General features: G+C 42.4%; 2 protein-coding genes across 11 annotated transcripts in view; both read left to right on the top strand.

Annotated features, from left to right (window-relative positions):
• LOC143957179 (uncharacterized) overlaps positions 1 to 7,231 on the top strand; it is a 77,617-nt gene extending 70,386 nt beyond the window's left edge. The window contains exon 14 of the mRNA XM_077467330.1: positions 114 to 7,231. Coding sequence (XP_077323456.1) covers positions 114 to 991 — 878 coding nt within the window. The 3' untranslated portion in view covers positions 992 to 7,231. The remainder of the gene's footprint in view (positions 1 to 113) is intronic.
• A 7,371-nt stretch (positions 7,232 to 14,602) lies between these two features.
• LOC143957092 (uncharacterized) overlaps positions 14,603 to 21,661 on the top strand; it is a 51,079-nt gene continuing 44,020 nt past the window's right edge. Inside the window, exons 1-7 of one of the 10 annotated variants that reach the window (XM_077467227.1) lie at positions 14,626 to 14,713; positions 15,998 to 18,367; positions 18,750 to 18,830; positions 19,588 to 19,709; positions 20,536 to 20,729; positions 20,828 to 20,951; positions 21,525 to 21,622. In XM_077467227.1, coding sequence (XP_077323353.1) covers positions 20,921 to 20,951; positions 21,525 to 21,622 — 129 coding nt within the window. In that variant the 5' untranslated portion in view covers positions 14,626 to 14,713; positions 15,998 to 18,367; positions 18,750 to 18,830; ... (1 more) ...; positions 20,536 to 20,729; positions 20,828 to 20,920. Of the gene's footprint in view, positions 14,714 to 15,997; positions 18,368 to 18,749; positions 18,831 to 19,587; positions 19,710 to 20,535; positions 20,730 to 20,827; positions 20,952 to 21,524; positions 21,623 to 21,661 lie in introns of all 10 variants that reach the window. The other 9 variants (XM_077467228.1, XM_077467223.1, XM_077467229.1 and 6 more) reach the window with 9 other exon arrangements.

Genomic DNA, 21,661 nt, shown 5'->3' with positions numbered 1-21,661 from the left:
TCCAATTAAAGTAAAGGTCCATCCAGTACCTAGACGTGCAGATCCAATATCCAATCCTTCTATACAAGGAGGGAGTTTTCCCTCATCTGTGGTTAACCACCACACCGCATATGGAGGGGGAGAAACTTTCCCATGTTCGGAATGTGGGAAATGTTTCACCCGGAGAGGAACTCTCACCGCACATCAGAGGTCTCACACGGGAGAGAGGCCTTTTTCCTGTCCTGAGTGTGGAAAATGCTTTTCCTGCAAGAAAATTCTTATTCGACACCAAAGAATCCACACAGGGGAGAAGCCGTATTCATGTCCTCAATGCGGGAAATGTTTTACTCAGAAATCCGGTCTCATCAGACACGAGAGCGTTCACACGGGAGCAAAACCGTTTTCGTGTTCAGTGTGCGGGAAGTGTTTCTCCATGAAGGTGACTCTTACCAAACATGAAAAGATTCACACGGGGGAGAAACCATATTCCTGTTCGGAATGCGGCAAGTGTTTCTCCTCTGGGACAAATCTCGTTAGACACCAGAGATCCCACACAGGTGACCGTCCGTATCCATGTTCCGAATGCGGCAAAAGCTTTGCGCAAAAGTCATATCTGGTGGAGCACCAGAGACTTCACACAGGCGATCACCCCTTTTCCTGCTCTGAGTGCGGAAAGTGTTTCACTCAAAAGTCTCACCTCGTGAAACACAAAACCAGTCACACTGGGGAAAAACCATTTGCATGTTCTGTGTGCGGGAAATGCTTTACTCAGAAATCGGTTTTGGTTACGCACAAAAGAATTCACACGGGTGAGAAGCCGTATTCGTGTTCTGAGTGTGGGAGATGTTTTACTGATAGGGCCACCCTGGTGAGACACGAGAGAGTCCACACAGGGGAGAAGCCATATTCGTGCTCTGAATGTGGGAAACAGTTTTCCAAGAAGTACTCGCTCATTTGCCATCTCGGCTCGCACAATGGAACAGAAGCTCCCCTCTCAGGGTGTGGCAATTGAGTCAGGGTGACCCTGGATAGCCTGATTATTGAAAACCATCTGGACAAGCGTCAGGCTCTGCGGAACTTGCTGTTGGCGCACTAGTACTTTATAATTCAGGCAGAGAATTCAGAAAAATATCAAGGCAGTCACTAATTGCTCTATCCAGCCATTTTGTCAGTTGAGTTGGGAAGCATATCATCACGGGACTTAACAATGTTCTTCTGCTGTTTTTTGATAATTATGGACAAATATAAGGCTCCATGCACACTGAAGCTCACAAAAGCTTTTTCTGGACGCCAGATTGCTGGCACAAAACGCTGGTTGAAAAACCTGCTTTTAACAGCATTTTGTACTAGCGTTTATGGGCGTTTTCAATAAAAATACACAGAGGACACTCCAAAAATCCCACAGTGCATTCCAAACTCCTGCAATGCATTGAAAAAATAGAATGCCTAACACTAATTAACGCGTGTTTATGAGCGTTTATAAGCGTTTATCAGCGTTTGTCGTTTTTTGGAGGTGAAAGACGGCACTTTGAATGTGAATTTCTGGCATTCAGAAAAAAGACCATAAACTCCACTGCTCATTAAAGCTAACAAAATGTCCATGTGTGCATGGACACATAGGCTAACATAGAGTGGAGTTTATGGGCTTTTAAAAAAAAGCCCAAACTCCAATAAACTGCAGTTTATGAGCTCTAGTGTGCATGGAGCCTTAAGGAAACGGCAGAAGGCGCCAACTAAGTACAGTATTTAGGAACAATATTTTTATTAAAAATAACAAATGACAAGTCACAAGGTGCATAAGGATAAGAGCATGTCAGTCACCCAGTGCAGTTTTCACCCAGTGTCTCTGCAGAAAGCAGGAAATAAATGCCACTGTCAGAGCTGTGTTGGAGTTCCCCCACGTCGCGGCCCACCCAGGTGTGACCACACTTCCAGTCTTGTGCAGTTCATGCACTCCAGGATTTCTGGGTTTGTTTCTGGTGTCCTATACGGCTCTGACAAGCGGCATCTGTGCCCTGGCTTCTGCAGGCACACTAATGCTCAACATCTAACTGCACTGGGTGGATGACATGCTGTTATCCTTATGTACCTTGTAAGTTGCCATTTGTTTTGTTTTTTTAATTAAAAAAAATTCTTATATACTGCACTTAGTTGGTGTGCTCTGTTGTTTCCTTTATACATTGCAGAGATCAATTCAGTCACATTGAGGAGCTACCATGGATATTTTTGGACCTATAGACTTTTTTTGTATAATACTACACCCCCCAAAAAACATTTACATGTATGATTATGTTGTAGCTCAGCTGTTTCTGGGCAATTCCCAATAATTATTACTCCACTGGTAATCAGATCACCAGTTATAAAGGGGGCGGCTCTGACATGAGGAAGCAAAGCCCTGCTTCTCCACCAAGGCGGCCACCTCCACATAGAGACACAGTACAGAACAAGGAATAGTAAGTACAGTATTGGGGAAAGGATCAGCTGCAGGTAGACCACAGTCCATACTAGTAACTAGTCCTTTGCCTGTCTTTTGGATTCAAAGGTTCATAAAATGCAGACAATAATATGCCCTTAAGATACCCATTGTTATCAGATGACCATCAAACTGAAACTACAGTTGGCAGTCTGCTAGATAAATAGCATAGGAATGCTTTATGAGATTACCCATGGATATAAGTTCCAAGTACAAAGAAAGCTGACGCATTTCACCACAAGGGAGCCTTAATCCTCAGTTATGACTAAGGCCCCCATCAGGCTGAAACGTGTCAGTGTTTCTTTGAATCTTGGATCTTTTAACCCTGGATAATTTAACCACTTGACCTTCTAAAAGTTTTACCACCTTCATGACCAGGGCATTTTTTGCTATTCAGCAGTGCACTACTTTTACTGGTAATTGTGCGGTCATGCAACACTGTACCCAAATGAAATTGATATCATTTTTATTTTCACAAAAACACAGCTTTTTTTAAATTATCATATAAATGAAAAAAAGACCGGAATTTTGTTTTAAAAAATTATATTTTTTACTTTCTATTATAAAACATCCAAAAAAAAGAAATAAATCCCAATAAGTGTATATTAGTTTGTGTGAAAGTTATAGTATATGCAAACGATTGTGTGTATATGTATATGTGTGTATATATATATATATATATATATATATATATATATATATTATTATACTACAATTTATGCAGCTGTGATGCTATACTGGTAGTGGTGGTGATCAGTGAATTATAGTGGGACTGTGATAGTGTGCTGGGCAATCTGGCTCTAATAGATCTCGCTGGGGGATACACTAACTGACTGACCTCAACAGTGAAACTAATACAGTGATCAGTGTTGATTCTACACACCTGAGGTCTCCAGACTTTCTATACAAAGGGCCACTTTATTCTCTTTTGGGGGGGGGGGGGGGGGCGGATTGTGGCCAGTGGGGGGCTGAAATTTTCCTGGCATCAGTGGGAATATACATCGCCACATTTGGTATTCGAGGGTGGAATAGTGCCCTATTTTTGGTATCATAGGGAGGAATGGTGCCCCATAGTTTTTGTCATATGGCAGAATAGTGTCTCGTATCAGTGGGAGGAATGGTGCCCCATAGTCGGTGTCTCCCATCAGTTGGAGGAATAGTGCCCCAAGGGCCAGATAGAGGTGAGCAAAGGGCCACACCTGGCCCCCGGTCCACAGTTTGGAGACCACTGCTATACACTGTTACTGTACTAATGACATTGGCTGGGAAGTGGTTAACATCTAGTGGCAATCAAGATGTTAACTGTGTGCCTAACGCGTGTAATGTGTGTAATATGTGCTGCTTTTACTAACAGATCTGGCTGTTTTTTCTTCCTGCTTTGAAGGGAGAAGAAACAGCTAGATTCCAGATCTGTGTAGAGTCATGTCTGTTTGTACACGCAGGACTCTGTGATGTGATTGGACACAGCTGATCAGATCTCAGCTATTCATAAAAGATTCCTGTGCTGTTTTATCTACTGGATTGCCAACTGTATCGTCGGTTTGATGGTGTCTGTAAGCAGCATGGGGAGGTTGAAGTCAGGCAGCAATTATGTTTGCCTCTTCATCTCTGGATTGGAGGATAGTAGCACCTTTTTATATATATATATATATATATATATATATATATATATATATTTTTTTTTTCAGCCTTTTATCAGATGACTGTCTAGCACTACTAGCTGAATATGGCTGGACTGGTCATGGACAAGGAAAATATTGTATACTTAAGGACAGTCTGTGACCTTTGCAGACACTTTCCAAATTCAGGGAGTATCAACTGTTATCTAATTGTCCACCAACATATTACCACTACTAAAGTGTGCGTCCTTCTTGCATAATGAATGCTCAGCCAATACGAGCAACTGCCACCATTCTGCCAGTTACAGTCATGGCCGAAATTGTTGGCACCCCAGAACTTTCCAGAAAATCAAGTATTTCTCACAGAAAAATATTGCAGTAACACATGTTTTGCTATACACGTTTATTCCCTTTGTGTGTATTGGAACAAAACAAAAAAAGGAGGACAAAAAGCAAATTGGACATAATATCACACAAAACTCCAAAAATGGGCTGGTCAAAATTCTTGGCACCCTTAACTTAATATTTGGTTGCACACCCTTTGGAAAAAATAACTGAAATCAGTCGCTTCCTATAGTAATCAATAACCTTAGCCCTTGTACACACGGTCGGAGATTCCGACAACCAAATCCGTCGGATTTTGTCCAATGGATTTTGTCCGAAACTGTTGCCTACACACAGTCAGACAAAGTTGTCGGAAAATCCGACGTGATGACGTTATTTCGTTACGACAGGACTATGTTCAGGCTAGTAGCCAATAGCTTTGGTGTAGGAATTTGATCTGAGCATGCGTGGCACTTTGTCCGATCCGAATTTTCTACACATGATCGGAGTATGTAAGTTGGAAAACTTGGTCCGTCGGATACTCTGATGGAAACAGTCCGATGTAGACCACACACAGTCGGAATATCCGACAAAACGATCCGATCGGACACATTCCGTCGGAATCTCCGACCATGTGTACAAGGGCTTACACCTCTCCTTCCACCACTCTTCCTTTGCAAACTTCTCCATGTCTCTCTTATTGGAAGGGTGCCTTTTCCCAACAGCAATTTTAAGATCTCTCCACAGGTGTTTAATGGGATTTAGAGCTGGACTCATTGCTGGCCACTATAGAACTCTCCAGCGCTTTGTTGCCATCCAATTCTGGGTGCTTTTTGACGTATGTTTGGGGTCATTGTCCTGCTGGAAGACCCAAGATCTCGGACGCAAGCCCAGCTTTCTGACACTGGGCTTTACAGTGCGACCCAAAATCCTTTGATCCTCAGATTTCATGATGCCTTCCACACATTCAAGGCACCCAGTGCCAGAGGCAGAAAAACAACCCAAAAACATTATTGAACCTCCCCCATATTTCCCTGTAGGTACTGTGTTCTTTTCCTTGTAGGCCTTATTCTGTTTTCAGTAAACAGTAGAATGATGTGCTTTACCAAAAAGCTCTATCTTGGTCTCATCTGTCCACAAGACGTTTTCCCCAAAGGAGTTTGGCTTACTCAAGTACATTTTGGCAAACTGTAGTCTTGCTTTTTTAAGTCTCTGTGTCAGCGGTGTTGTCCTCCTGGGTCTCCTGCCATAGCTTTTCATTTCATTTAAATGTCGACGGATAGTTTTTGCTGACACTGATGCTCCCTGAGCCTGCAGGAAAGTTTGAATTTCTTTGGAACTGGTTTGGGGCTACTCATCCACCATCCAGACTATCCTGTGTTGCAACATTTCATCAATTTTTCTCTTCCGTCCACGCCCAGAGAGATTAGCTACAGTGCCATGGGTTGCAAACTTCTTGATAATATTGTGCACTGTGGACAAAGGCAAATCTAGATTTAGATGGACTTGTAACCTTGAGATTGTTGATATTTTTCCACAATTGTGGTTCTCAAGTCCTCAGACAGTTCTCTTCTCTTTCTTTTGTCCATGCTTAGTGTGGCACACACAGACACACAATGCAAAGACTAATGCCCCGTACACACGTTCCGATTATCGTAAGACAGATCGTTCACATTTTGTTGTATACCACTAAGATCGAATACAACAGTGCAAAATGTGTGTAAGATTTTTGTCGTACGATTCTGGAAAAATCTTCCGTCGTGCGTAGCTACGTATTTTAAATGATGTCAAATACGTGTGACCTGTGTGTCCTTCTGGTTTATTTTCGAGTTTCCGATCATGCGTGGTGTTTGTCGAATGACTTTTATCGGACGCATACTCTACTGGCTTCACAATTGTCATACGATGGCCTGTCATCCGACCAAAGTTTTCCTGTTTGTCCCTTCAGATTTGGTTAGACGCACAGTTGTGATCGGCTGTCGAAAGCTGCGTACTAACGATCAGATTATCGAACGATCTGTCCGAAATCGACTTTTGTGGTCCGATAATTGGAACGTGTGTACGGGGCATAAGTGAACTTCTCTCCTTTTTATCTGCTTTCAGGTGTGGTTTTTATATTGCCCACACCTGTTACTTGCCCCAGGTGAGTTTAAAGGAACATCACATGCTTGAAACAATCTTATTTATCCACAATTTTGAAAGGGTACTAAGAATTTTGACCAGCCCATTTTTGGAGTTTTGTGTGACATTATGTCCAATTTGCTTTTTTTCCTCCCATTTTTTTGTTTTGTTCCAATACACACAAAGGGCATAAACATGTCTATAGCAAAACATGTGTTGCTGTAATACTTTTCTGTGAGAAATACGTGATTTTCTGGAAAAGTTTCTGGGTACCAACAATTTCGGACATGGCTGTATATCCCTTTTGTAAAAAAAAAAGGGCCGCGACACATAGCTGGATCTTCCTTCTTTCTTCATTGGTTTGTCCACAAAGAAGTGCCATGGTTTTTCTTGGCCAATCAGACTGCTTGTATAAACGATTAAAGCTCCAGGAAAATTTCCCATTTTTCTTTGTGCCTGATTTTGTAAATAAGGCTTTGTTTTTGACTAACGCAGTCTAACGTGTTCTATAGACATAAATCCAAATTGCGTAAGATTTAGATTTTCTACCATGTTAGAATTAATCAATCGATGTGCTAATTTACTTAAAAAATAATAACGCAAATTGATTCTTTAGAATGGATAGATTAATATGATCACTGTGTTCTTTTAATGCCACAGATAAGATGCTTTGTGTCATTTTAAAATAAATTATAAAGGCATTTATTGCAAATGATTTCTTGATGAGTGGAACATTTTTGAAGGGTAAATAGCAATAAATAGCAAAAAATAGCAAAAAAACAAAAACAAACCATAGCATGTACTGGGGTGTCAATTTCATTATGGGCTGCATCAGCTTTATGGGCCAGTTGTATCTGAATGATCATATCGTTTTATGCAGGCCTTTTTTCGTTTCTCAGAGAATAGGTGCAGGCATTAAACCACGACCCCCCGCCAAACTGCATTGAATGGTGGGTGTAGTCGAATTGCAGAGCTCAGGGATGCACTACATACTAAGTGCAGGGTTCAGGGATACAATGTGTGCAGAGTTTAGGATTTAGGGGTGAGCTATGTACAGAGTTCAGGGGTGTGCTATGTACCGAGTGCAAAGTTCAGGGGTGTGCTATGTACCGAGTGCAAAGTTCAGGGGTGTGCTATGTACCGAGTGCAGAGTTCAGGAGTGTGCTATGTACCGAGTGCAGAGTTCAGGGGTGTGCTATGTACCGAGTGCAGAGTTCAGGGGTGTGCTATGTACCGAGTGCAAAGTTCAGGGGTGTGCTATGTACCGAGTGCAAAGTTCAGGGGTGTGCTATGTACCGAGTGCAGAGTTCAGGAGTGTGCTATGTACCGAGTGCAGATTTCAGGGGTGTGCTATGTACCGAGTGCAAAGTTCAGAGGTGCGCTATGTGCAGAGCTCAGGGGTGCACTATATACAGAGTGCAGAGTTCAGAGGTGCGCTATATACAGAGTGCAGAGTTCAGGGGTGCGGTATATACAGAATGCAAAGTTCAGGGGTGCTCTATGTACAGAATGCAGAGTTCAGGGGGTGCTCTATGTACAGAGTTCAGGGGTGCACTGTATACTGAATGCAGAATTCAGGATACGCCATGTGCAGAGTTCAGGGGTGCACTATATACAGAATGCAGAGTTCAGAGGTGTGCTATATACAGAATGCAATGTTCAGGGGTGCTCTATGTACAGAATGCAGAGTTCAGGGGTGCGCTATACACAGAATGCAAAGTTCAGGGGTGCATCATGTGCAGAGTTCAGGGGTGCTCTATGTACAGAATGTAGAGTTCAGGGATGCACTGAATACATAATGTAGAGTTCAGGGGTGTGCTATATACAGAATGCAGGGGTCACAGGTGCGCTATATACAGAATGCAGAGTTCAGGTGTGCTCTATATACAGAATGCAGGGCTAAGGGGTGCTCTATGTACAGAATATAGAGTTCAGGGGTGTGCTATATACAGAATGCAAAGTTCAGAGGTGCTCTATGTACAGAATGCAGATTTCAGTGGTGCTCTATGTACAGAGTTCAGGGGTGCACTATATACAGAATGCAGAGTTCAGGAGTGCGCTATATACAGAATGCAGAGTTCAGAGGTGCGCTATATTCAGATTGCAGAGTTCAGACGTGCGCTATATACAGAATACCCAGTTCAGGAGTGATTGCTGTCATGTGAGTGGTAACCCATCCCCCAGTTAGAATCACTCCCTAGGACACACTTAACCCTTTGATCGCCCCCTAGTGTTTAACCCCTTCCCTGCCAGTGTCATTTACACAGTAATCTGTGCATTTTTATAGCACTGATTGCTGTATAATTGACAATGGCCCCAAAATAGTGTCAACAGTGTCTGTCTCAATGTACAGAATGTAGAGTTCAGGGGTGCTCTATGTACAGAATATAGAGTTCAGGGGTGCGCTATGTACAGAATGTAGAGTTCAGGGGTGCGCTATATACAGAATGCAAAGTACAGGGGTGCTCTATGTACAGAGTTCAAGGGTGCACTGTATACAGAATGCAGAATTCAGGGGTACAATATATATATATATATAGAATGCAGAGTTCAGGGGTGCACTATATACAGAATGCAGAGTTCAGAGTTGCGCTATATACAGAATGCAAAGTTCAGGGGTGCACAAAGTGCAGAATTACGAGGTGCGTTATATACAGAATACAGAATTCAGGGGTGCACTATATACAGAATGCAGAGTTCAGGGGTGCGCTATATACAGAATGCAGAGTTCAGAGGTGCTGTATATACAGAATGCAGAGTTCAGAGGTGTACTGTATACAAAATGCAGAGATCAGAGGTGTGCTATATACAGAATGCAAAGTTCAGGGGTGTTCTGTATATAGAATGCAGGGTTCAGAGGTGCACTGTATACAGAATGCAGAGTTCAGGGGTGCTCTATGTACAGAGATTGGAGTTCAGAGGTGCACTGTATGCAGAATTCAGGGGTATACCATGTGCAGAGTTCATGGGGTGCACTATATACAAAATGCAGAGTTCAGAGGTGCTCTATATACAGAATGCAAAGTTCAGGGGTGCACTATATATAGAATGCAGAGTTCAGGGTTGCTCTATATACAGAGTGCAGAGCTCAGGGGTGCGCTATAGACAGAATGCAATGTTCAGAGGTGCTCTATGTGCAGGGGTGCACTATAATTTATTCTTCTCAGTCTTCACGAGGGAATCAGGGGGCTTCAGTAACCAAAATGGCAGTGTTTGTCCTTATGACACATCACAAGAAGCACCTCCACGATTAACAGAGGACAGAATTTAAATTAGACTTGGGAAACTGAACATTAATAAATGACCGGGACCAAATGGCTTGCATCTAAGGGTACGTAGGGAACTCAGTCCAGTAATTGCCAGACCATTGTTCCTTATTTTTACTGACAGTCTGACTGGAATAGCACCAGCTGATTGGAGAAAAGCCAATGTAACACCAATATTTAAAAAGGGCCCGAAATACATCCCTGGGAATTACAGACCAGTTAGCCTAACATTAATAGTATGCAGGCTCTTGGAGGGGGTGATAAGAGACTATATACAAGATTTTAGTAATTGAACAGTATCATTAGCAGTAATCAGCATGGATTCATGAAGAATCGTCCTCAGGATGTGGAAACCTTGCAAAAAGATCTGAACAAATGAATGGGGTGGGCAACTACATGGCAAATGACGTTTAATGTAGAAAAATGTAAAACAATGCATTTTGGTGGCAAAAAATATGAAAGCAATCTATACTCTGGAGGGAGAACCTCTGGGGGAATCTAGGATGGAAAAGGACCTGGGGGTCCTAGTAGATGATAGGCTCATTAATGACAAGCAATGCCAAACTGCTGCGAACAAAGCAAACAGAATATTGACATGCATTAAAAAGGGGATCAACTCCAGAGATAAAATTATAATTCTCCCGCTCTACAAGACTCTGGTCCGGCCTCACCTGGAGTATGCTGTCCAGTTCTGGGCACCAGTCCTCAGGAAGGATGTACTGTAAATGGAGCGACTACAAAGAAGGGCAACTAAGCTAATAAAGGGTCTGGAAGATATTAGTTATGAGGAAAGGTTGCGAGCACTGAACTTATTCTCTCTTGGGAAGAGACGCTTGAGAGGGGATATGATGTCAATTTACAATTACCATACTAGTGACCCCACAGTAGGGATAGAACTTTTTCGCGGAAGGCAGTTTAACAAGATTTGTGGCCACTTATTAAAATTAGAAGAAAAGAGGTTTAACTTTAAACTGCGTAGAGGGTTCTTTACTGTAAGTCGGCAAGGATGTGGAATTTTCTTCCACAGGTGGTGATTTCAGCGGGGAGCATCGATAATTTCAAAAAACTATTAGATAATCGCATGAACGGTCTCAACATACATGGATATACAATGTAATACTGACATATAATCACACACATAGGTTGGACTTGATGGACTTCTGTCTTTTTTCAACCTCACTTACTAAGTAACTATGACAGGTCCATGTCTGCTCTGCATAGCTTAGTCCTACTCTTCTCTATGGGGCAATCGGATGGAAATGGGCCGCCTGTCCGTTTCAATCCAATGCCATTCAATGTCAATGTCAGAGATCTTGGCAGGCTTGCAGATCTGGGACATTCCTCATCAGGGCTGGACTGGGACAGAAATTTGGCCCTGGACTTCATCCAGACCGGCCCACTTACATCAGAGTGTCCCATCAGCAGCCCCCTTACATCAGAGTCCCATCTGCAGCCCCCTTACATCAGAGTGTCCCATCAGCAGCTCCAGTCATGTGATAACAAGTGATAAGGGGAGAGAGGAAGGAAAGTCTGCCGGCCGTCTATCTCCCCCTGCAGGCTGGAGGGAGCAGAAAGCCTAATGCTCTCTCCAGCATATGACGGAAGCAGCTCCTCCTGACAGGAGTGAAATCGTGATCACTCACTGTCAGAGAGGAGCGGCTCCAGGACTGCACCTGAGTGGCCCACTGAGCCATCGGCCCACCGGGAAACTCCCTGTAGTCCCAATGGCCAGTCCATGCCTGTTCCTCATTACAGGTAAGTGATATGACCACAGCTATAGGAGCAATAGGACAATATTATGTTTTATAGCCACCCAGGGCTGTCTTTAATATTGATTGGACCCTGGGCAAACCTTTTATTGCCCCCCCCCCCCCCCCCCCATGCAGTTTTGCTCTCCACTTGCTCTGAGACATACAATAAATAGCAGCTAGACTCAAAATCAGTTTACTGAATCAGATCAGGCAGCTATTGTGATTGGTTGCCAGAGGTTACAGTATCATTACTGCTCACTGACTGGTTGCTAGAGGTTACAGCACACATTACAGCTCACTGATTAGTTGCTAGAGGTTACAACACATGATTTCTGCTTGTTGAGATTACTGTACAGTAATACTGCTCACTGATTCGTTGCTAGAGGCTACAGCACATCATCCCCTCACTCCAGGGGTCATGCTATACATGTGGATGCCACCTTTATTTACAAATCTATGCAGCTATTTACATATGAATGCTGATTATTTACATGTAAACACAGGGACTGGAGGTGAGTCATCTGTACACAACAATAGGGCAGAGCTGGGCAGCATTAGTAGCAGCACTTCACACTGATATATCAGGACACAGCAAGAGACAAGGAAATTTAAACTGGGATAATTGGCAAGTATGAGGCAGCTGCTTTGGGCCCCACAACAATGACGGGGCCCAGGGCAGCTGCCCTGCCTTAAAAACGGCCCTTTATCCACCATCTCCAACAGTCTCCTATGAATGCCTATGGTCTCTGTCTGTCCTTTTGGGCATGCCTGCAGTTGCTGGAGGTAATTTCCATAGTGTCCACAGTCTCCTTGTTGTAAAGACAGTCTCTTGGAACACAAAAGTAGTTTTGAAAAAGAGGAATTGTAAATATTGCCTAAAAACGCCATCAAATAATGACCACCCATCACAACCCATAGAGGCATGAACTCCACTAGACCTCTGAATGTACAGTACACTATGGTATCTGGCACCAATCTGGCAGAAGCAGATTGAGACTGGGTTCACACCATTGCGAATTGGATGAGGCATAGCGAATTGAATGTGAATTCCCCTCATCCAATTCGCAATAGCAGGAGATTTTGACCGGCATGCTATGGGGCTGGTTCCGGCACGCGGCTCCAGTGTGAATTTGCACAGGAGACCTGTGTGTCTTTCGCTCTGTTTCAGGTCTGAATACAGCCAAAAATATCAGGCTGAAATTCAACCTGAAACAGTGAACCAGGATGCACCAAACTTGCTGGGAGCTGCATGTGGCAATGGTGTGAACCCAGCCTAAGTCCTGTAAATTGTAAGGTGGGTCCTTAAATTGTAAGGTGGGACTTGTTTTTCCTGCACATACCATAGACACTACATTGGTCTGGAGAATTTGAAGGTTAAGTCACCACCTTAAGCTTGTGTTTCTCAAACCATTCTTGAATTCATCAGACCAGGTTACCTTCTTCAATTGCGCTGTGATCCAAGTCTGATGCTCACATGCCCATTGTAGACAGTTTTGGCTGTGGACACGGTTCAGCATGAACACCCTCACTGGTCATTGTGGCTACACATTCAAACACCAATCAGCCATAACATACTGATCACCAACCATGACCCGTTAAGGCATAAACTCCACTAGACCTCTGAAGGTATGCTGTGGTATCTGAGACCAAGTCATCAGTAGCAGATCCTTTAAGTCCTGTAAATTGTGAGATGTGGCCTCCATGGATCATAATTATTTTTCCAGCACATCCCACAGATACTCAATTGGACTGAGATCTGGAGAATTTGAAGTTCAAGTCACCACCTCAAACTCATTGTGTTCCTAAAACCATTAATGAATTTATCAGGCCAGGCCATCTTCTTCCATTGCTCCCTGGTCTAGTTCTGATGCTCAGTTGCCCATTGTAGGTGTTTTGAGCTGTGGACATTGGTCAGCATAGGCACCCTGACCGGTCTGCAGCTACACAGCCTTACACAATGAACTGTGATGCATACTGAGAGTTGCCACCTTTCTATCAGGGCTAAGATGAATGTTTTCAACAATTTGAGGTACAGGAACTCTTCTATTTGATTGGACTACACAGGCCAGCCTTCACTCCACACCCTCACGTGCATAATTAAGCCTTGGTTACCCATGACCATGTCAATGAGTTACCGGATTTTCTTCCTTGGACCACTTTTGGTCGGGCCTGACCCCTGCCGAACTGGGAACATCCCACAGGAGCTGCAGTTTTGGGGTTGCTCTGACCCAGTCGTTTATCTATTACAACTCAGCCCTTTTCAAAGTCACCGGAATCCTTACAATTGTCCATTTTTCTACTTCAGGGACAACATGTTCACTTGTTGTCTGATATATCCCACCCACTTTCAGATGCCATTGGAATGAGATAATCAATATTATTCACTTTACCCATCAGGGGTGACACTGTTATGACTGATCAGTGTATAAGGGGCACTAATTGTGTCAAGAGCTGCACAGTGCACTTTAGGCCCTCTATATCTAAGAGTTTCTGACAATAATGGCCCCAGCACAGCCCATTTCATGTTCTACACATCAGAGGACTTGCAGGAAGATGATGATGTGTGGAGGTGACATGATTCCCCTCCATCCAGTCCACACAGAGTATTGGGACCCCATTCTCTCATGATAAGAATATTATTATTATTATTATCTCCTCCTAATTGGACACACATATCCTTGCACAGTCACATCCGCCACCAGAGGAGTCTCACTAGGTCAGGTCATGAGCTACAACAAAATGGCCGCCATCTGCACTAATAACAGTACTAAACATTTTGTAATGACTAACATCTTTCATCCTAATATTTAAAATATTTTTGCCGCTGCCAGTAGTAACGTATATTTAGATAATAATAGCGTTTTGAATTACAAAATAAAATGTCCCCCACCATTTGAAGGGAGAGAGTGTTCGGTTTGCATTTGCCCTCTAGCGCATGCTCTGAGCGCAGCGGCCTGGGCGGGGCGGGATTAAGGCAATTGCGGATCTCTTTGCGTTCTACGTGTCCCGTGTGCGTTCCACGGCTGCTCAAGCGTAGTTGGTTGCTATGGCGCCGCGCACGCGCAGAGTAACTGTAAACGGCGGCCATTTTATTGTAGCCCAGAGGAGAAGGGCAGAGTAGTGACAGAATCCTCCTGGAGGGGGTGTTATCATGGAGAGTGTGTACCCAGTGAGGAGGAGGTAATAATGTCTTCTTATTATGAGAGAAGGGGGTCCCAGCACTCTGTGTGGACTGGATAGGGGGATCATGTTACCTCAGAAAATTATAATGTTCCTGCAAGTCCTCTCATGTGTACAGCTGATCATAGCTATAGGTGATATAGCTCTGACTGCATAGATATAAGCAGTACTGGTTAGGGAGTGTCTTGACATGCAACATGACTGCAGTGGCTGGCTGACATTGGCATCCCAGCTTTGATTTTAAATGTGTAGGAGTTCAAATAGCCTGTTTGTGGAGTGAAGCAAGTCCATCTGTACATCTGAAACTTTCAGGTGACTTATCCAGAATATTTACCTCTTTTATGTCAAATACAATTTGAACAGCGAGTTGGTTGACCTGTCATTGGCTTTCATCGCTTACATAAACCATAATGACGGTGCCATGGCTCTGTGGGGATTATTCATAGAAATGGATGGAGAATGCACTTTGGAGGTGGGGGCTACACTGGGTCGAGCTTGCAGAAATACCCTCTGGGTATCACTGGGGCAGAACATGATGGGAATTCTCTCTGATGAGGACGAACCAGCAGTAAAATCGAACACAGGTTCTAATCCTATCCCCTTTTTACCAGCAAGGGGTGTTTGATTTTAGTTTGGGACACCATTAGTTCTAACCATACCTCTCTTTATAAAATTCTAAAAAAATATATATCTTGGGTTATGCTCCACTGCATTGTGTTTGGTCATTGTGGTTTGTGTTAGTTCTTTATTCAAGACCTACACTTTGAAATGTCTTGGAGTTCTTGTAGAGCCATAATCATAACTTTGTTTATGTTGTAACTTCACTTTTTCAATCTTTTCTTTGGTCTTCTATCTCTTCTATTGTCATCAATCTCCAAGTCCTGAGTCCTACCTTTATCAATCTCTTCTTTGATCTTCCATCTCTTCCGTTACACTTATTAAACTTTCTTCTTTGGTTTCAAATCTCTTCTATTGTCATCAATTTCAAATTTCTGAGTCCTACGTTTATCAATCTCTTCTTTGGTCTTCCATCGTCATTAATCTTCAGGTACTGGGACCTACGTTTATCAATCTCTTCTTTGGTCTTCCATCGTCATTAATCTTCAGGTACTGGGACCTACGTTTATCAATCTCTTCTTTGGTCTTCCATCGTTATTAATCTTTAGGTACTGGGAGCTACATTTATCAGTATTTTCTTTGGTCTTCCATCGCCATTAATCTTCAGGTACCGGAACCTACATTTATCAATCTCTTCTTTGGTTTTTCATCGTCATTAATCATTAGGTACTGGGACCTACCTTCATCAATCTCTTCTTTGGTCTTCCACCGTCATTAACATTCAGGTACTGGGACCTACGTTTATCAATCTCTTCTTTGGTCTTCCACCGTCATTAATCTTCAGGTACTGGGACCTACGTTTATCAATCACATCTTTGGTCTTCCACTGTCATTAATCTTCAGGTACTGGGACCTACGTTTATCAATCTCTTCTTTGGTCTTCCATCGTCTTTAATCTTCAGGTACTGGGACCTACGTTTATCAATCTCTTCTTTGGTCTTCCATCATCATTAAGCTTTAGGTACTGGGAGCTACATTTATCAGTATTTTCTTTGGTCTTCCATCGTCATTAATCTTCAGGTACCCGGACCTACATTTATCAATATCTTCTTTGATTTTTCATCGTCATTAATCATTAGGTACTGGGACCTACCTTCATCAATCTCTTCTTTGGTCTTCCATCGTCATTAATCTTCAGGTACTGGGACCTACGTGTATCAATCTCTTCTTTGGTTTTCCACCGTCATTAATCTTGAGGTACTGGGACTTATGTTTATCAATCTCATCTTTGGTCTTCCACTATCATTAATCTTCAGGTACTGGGACCTACGTTTATCAATCACATCTATGGTCTTCCACCGTCAGTAATCTTCAGGTACTGGGACCTACGTTTATCAATTTCTTCTTTAGTATTCTATCACTTTCATTGTCATTAATCTCTCAGTCCCGAGTTCTACATGTATTAAACTCTTCGTTGGTCTTCCATCTCTTCCATTGCCATTAAGCTTCAGGTCCTAAATCCCACCTTTATCAATCTCTTCTTTGATCTTCCATCTCTTCCGTTACACTTATTAAACTTCCTTCTTTGGTTTTAAATCTCTTCTATTGTCATCAATTTCAAATTTCTGAGTCCTACGTTAATCAATCTCTTCTTTGGTCTTCCATCGTCATTAATCTTCAGATACTGGGACCTATGTTTATCAATCTCTTCTTTGGTCTTCCATCTTCATTAATCTTCAGGTACTGGGACCTATGTTTATCAATCTCATCTTTGGTCTTCACCGTCATTAATCTTCAGGTACTGGGACCTACATTTATCAATCTCTTCTTTGGTCTTCTATTGCCATTAATATTCAGGTACTGGGACCTACGTTTATCAATCTCTTCTTTGGTCTTCCATCGTCTTTAAACTTCAGGTACTGGGATCTACGTTTATCAATCTCTTCTTTGGTCTTCCATCGTCATTAATCTTTAGGTACTGGGAGCTACATTTATCAGTATTTTCTTTGGTCTTCCATGGTCATTAATCTTCAGGTACCGGGACCTACATTTATCAATCTCTTCTTTGGTTTTTCATCGTCATTAATCATTAGGTACTGGGACCTACCTTCATGAATCTTTTCTTTGGTCTTCCATCGTCATTAACCTTCAGGTACTGGGACCTATGTGTATCAATCTCTTCTTTGGTCTTCCATCGTCATTAATCTTCAGGTACTGGGACCTACGTTTATCAATCTCTTCTTTGGTCTTCCATTGTCATTAATCTTCAGGTACTGGGACCTACGTTTATCAATTTCTTCTTTGGTCTTCCATTGTCATTAATCTTCAGGTACTGGGACCTACGTTTATCAATCTCTTCTTTGGTCTTCCATTGTCATTAATCTTCAGGTACTGGGACCTAAGTTTATCAATCTCTTCTTTGGTCTTCCATCGTCATTAATCTTCAGGTACTGGGACCTATGTTTATCAATCTCATCTTTGGTCTTCCACCATCATTAATCTTCAGGTACTGGGACCTACGTTTATCCATCACATCTTTGGTCTTCCATTGCCATTAATCTTCAGGTACTGGGACCTACGTTTATCAATCTCTTCTTTGGTCTTCCATCTTCTTTAATCTTCAGGTACTGGGACCTACGTTTATCAATCTCTTCTTTGGTCTTCCATCGTCATTAATCTTTATTTACTGGGAGCTACCTTTATCAGTATTTTCTTTGGTCATCCATCGTCATTAATCTTCAGGTACCGGGACCTACATTTATCAATCTCTTCTTTGATTTTTCATCGTCATTAATCATTAGGTACTGGGACCTACCTTCATCAATCTCTTCTTTGGTCTTCCATCGTCATTAACCTTCAGGTACTGGGACCCAAGTTTATCAATCTCTTCTTTGGTCTTCCATCGTCATTAAGCTTCAGGTACTGGGACCTACGTGTATCAATCTCTTCTTTGGTCTTCCACCGTCATTAATCTTCAGGTACTGGGACCTATGTTTATCAATCTCATCTTTGGTCTTCCACCATCATTAATCTTCAGGTACTGCAACCTACGTTTATCAATCACATCTTTGGTCTTCCACCGTCAGTAATCTTCAGGTACTGGGACCTACATTTATCAATCTCTTCTTTGGTATTCTTTCACTTTAATTGTCATTAATCTCTCAGTCCTGAGTTCTACATGTATTAAACTCTTCGTTGGTCTTCCATCTCTTCCGTTGCCATTAAGCTTCAGGTCCTGACCTACACTTATCAAATTTTTTCTTCTTTGGTCTCATATCTTTTCTATTGTCATTAATCTCCAATGATCCTACGTATGTATTGTTGAAGCTTTCACCTCACTGCTGGCCCTACTGATGAACAATCTTCTTTATTTAATTGATATTTTCCAAATTCATTGAGCTCTAGAAATTCTTAGTGGTTTTTTGTTGATGTTAATAATCTTTTATTGCTGTTGTTCATGTGTATTTTATCTTTACAGGTAGTCAAGTTACCCTCATTTTAATACCTCAATGACATGTTGGGTGTCAGTTGGAGCTACATGACTGGCACAATTTCTAAGGTAAAGGTTTTTGTTAGTTACTCCTAGATGTCCTTTAACCACTTCAGCCCTGGAAGGATTTACCCCCTTAATGACCAGGCCATTTTTTGCGATACGACACTGCATTGCTTTAACTGACAATTGCGCAGTCGTACAGTGCTCTACCCAAATAAAATGTATGTCCTTTTTTCCCCCCACAAATAGAAATTTCTTTTGGGGGTATTTGATCACCTCTGTGTTTTTTATTTTTTGCGCTATAAACAAAAGAAGAGCAACGATTTAAAAAAAAACTATTTATTTTTTCTTACTTTCTGCTATAATACATATCCCCCAGAAAATAAAAAATAATAAATAAAAAAAAAAGTCTGCATCAGTTTAGGCCAATATGTATTCTGCTACATATTTCTGTTAAAAAAATCCCAATAAGCGTATATTGATTGGTTTGCACAAAAGTTATCATGTCTACAAACTACAGGATCGATTTATGGACATTTATCTGTTTATTTATTTTTTACTTGTAATGGCAGCGATCTGCGATTTTTACAGAGATTGCAACATTGTGGCGGACAAATCTGACCCTAAGTGACTAAGTGACACTTTTTGGTGACCACGGATTACTGCAGGGAAGGGGTTAACACTAGGGGGCGATTAAGGGATTAAATGTGTGCCTGGGAGGGGTTTCTAACTGTGGGGGGGGGGGGGGGGTGATGGTATACTGGAGGAAAAGAGAGATCATTATTCAGCTTAGCTGAAACACGATCTCTTATTTTTCCTCCAGATCAGTGGTGTGCTTTGTTTACAACGGCACACCGCTGATTCGTCTCTCCAGTGAATGATCGATGAGTCGCGGTGGCCATCGCTGTGTCCAATAACAGCAGGAGCGTCACGCCCCCTAAACAGGTATGTGATTTTGCTCACCTGGGTCGCCCTGCCGCAATAAATGTATGTGCAGTGGTCCGGAAGTGGTTAAATGTACCATTCTTTACACAGAAGGTTGTTTGCTCTAACTGGAGTTAGATAACATTTTCTGCTTTGCTTTCAAGCCACCTGTTTTCACTGTCAACAATCCATGAATTAGCCCTGACAAGTTGGGTCATATATTTCTTGATAGACTTAAAGTGTAACTAGACCCAAAAACAAAAATGTATTATACTGTAGCTTACCAGTCATTGGATGTGGTAGCTACATTTGTTTTCTTTTTTTTTTTATTCCTTTATTTTCACCTGGTGATCAGCCAGTAACACACTTCTTGTCTTAGGGTAGCTACATTCACTCCTTCACTGTATCAGTGGAGGAGCAACGTAGCTACCCTTGCAGCAGCATTGTTAGTCGGTGGAGAGGTTAGCGTTAAATTAACTAATAGAATTAGATGGAATTTACAGGGTTTGGCTCTCAGAGGAATAATGTGGTGGGGAAACTTAGAGAAGGAGGGTATGGACAGATGGTAGTCTAGTTAGATCTTCTATCACTTTGCCCATTCAGAACAGTCTCTTTAGAACTCTGGTGCCCAACCTGGGACCCGAGGCCAACATGCGATGGCCTTTGGTATATGATGGGTGGCCCTTGGACCACAGTAGTCTGCAGTGGGAACATTGATTAGAGTAATTACTTTGATCTCTACTAGTCTCATGTAACATGTTCCCAGTTTGATATTGTCTTCTGTAGCATATCCCCAGGCAAAAATATATCCTGTCCACATTCTCTGTCCCTCCATTTCCTCTATTAGATCTACAGTCTCTGCCAGTCCTCTCAAGCAATACATATTTTGAACATTATGCGCGGCCCTTTGGTGATGTCAGGGACCACATTTGAGGCCCCCTTTAGCTGATGAGTGGACAACCACTGCTGTAGAACAATCAGTCGGCAAGCTGGGTTGGCCCTTAAGTCGTAATTGGAGCTGTTTCCTGACAATAGAAAGTTGTGAGTTGAGCCTTGTCTGTAATCTGCATGGATATAATATTATTTAATTTAGTGGTTGGTTTGTTTGTTTCTTTGATTATTTTTTTTTTTTATTGCAGCCTGATCTTTATACAACAGAGCATTTTCCACTAACTGGCCCAGAAATAAAGTGGAGTGGTTGTATTTAGAAGGATCTGAGCAAAGACATCATAATGAATGATCAATCACCCTTCACATTACCGGGTAAGAGGAGATTTTCATTCCTTGTATTGGGGATCCACCTAGATATGCACATCCTCTGATATTAAAGTGGTTGTAAACCCTTACAAACCACTTTGACCTCCAGGTAAGCCTAGATTAAGGCTTACCTGTAGGTCCAAGAAATATCTCCTAAACCTATATGGTTTAGGAGATATTTACCTGAAGACAGCCACCTCTGTCTACAATGCTTGTGCCGTAGACAGCGGCGCGCAGGCGCACTGGGTAAGCCGCAGATCGCGGCGATATGCCGCGAGTGTCGGCTCTCGTGCGCATGTGCGGGAGTGACGTCATCGCTGCTCCGGCGAATCACAGCGCCGGAGCAGCGAGACCCACGGAGACCCACCAAGAAGATGGACGCTCGGAACTAAAGGGGACAACGGTGACTTCGCTGGCTCCTGTGTCAGGTAAGTGACACATAATGGACTACTATGCAATGCATAGTAGTCCATTATGCTTTACCTTTGCAGGGAATCAAAGAGGAAGTAAACCCATCAGGGTTTACTTCCTCTTTAAGACAGAAACAATGTATTTAGTCAGTGTGTGTGTTTCCTACAGATGGATCCAGTAACAGAAATCCCCCAGAGAGATGTCCCCATCCTCTGTATTCCAAGAAATATAGGAGGCATGATGACAAGATCTCTCACCGCTATAAGGTAGATAAAAGAAACAAAGGATCTTATTAAGCAGTGGAT

The sequence above is a fragment of the Lithobates pipiens genome, unplaced genomic scaffold, assembly GCF_037356315.1.
Source record: "Lithobates pipiens isolate NorthernLeopardFrog02 unplaced genomic scaffold, aLitPip1_a1.2 Scaffold_51, whole genome shotgun sequence".
Taxonomy (NCBI): domain Eukaryota; kingdom Metazoa; phylum Chordata; class Amphibia; order Anura; family Ranidae; genus Lithobates; species Lithobates pipiens.
This window is presented reverse-complemented; position numbering and strand designations above follow the sequence as displayed.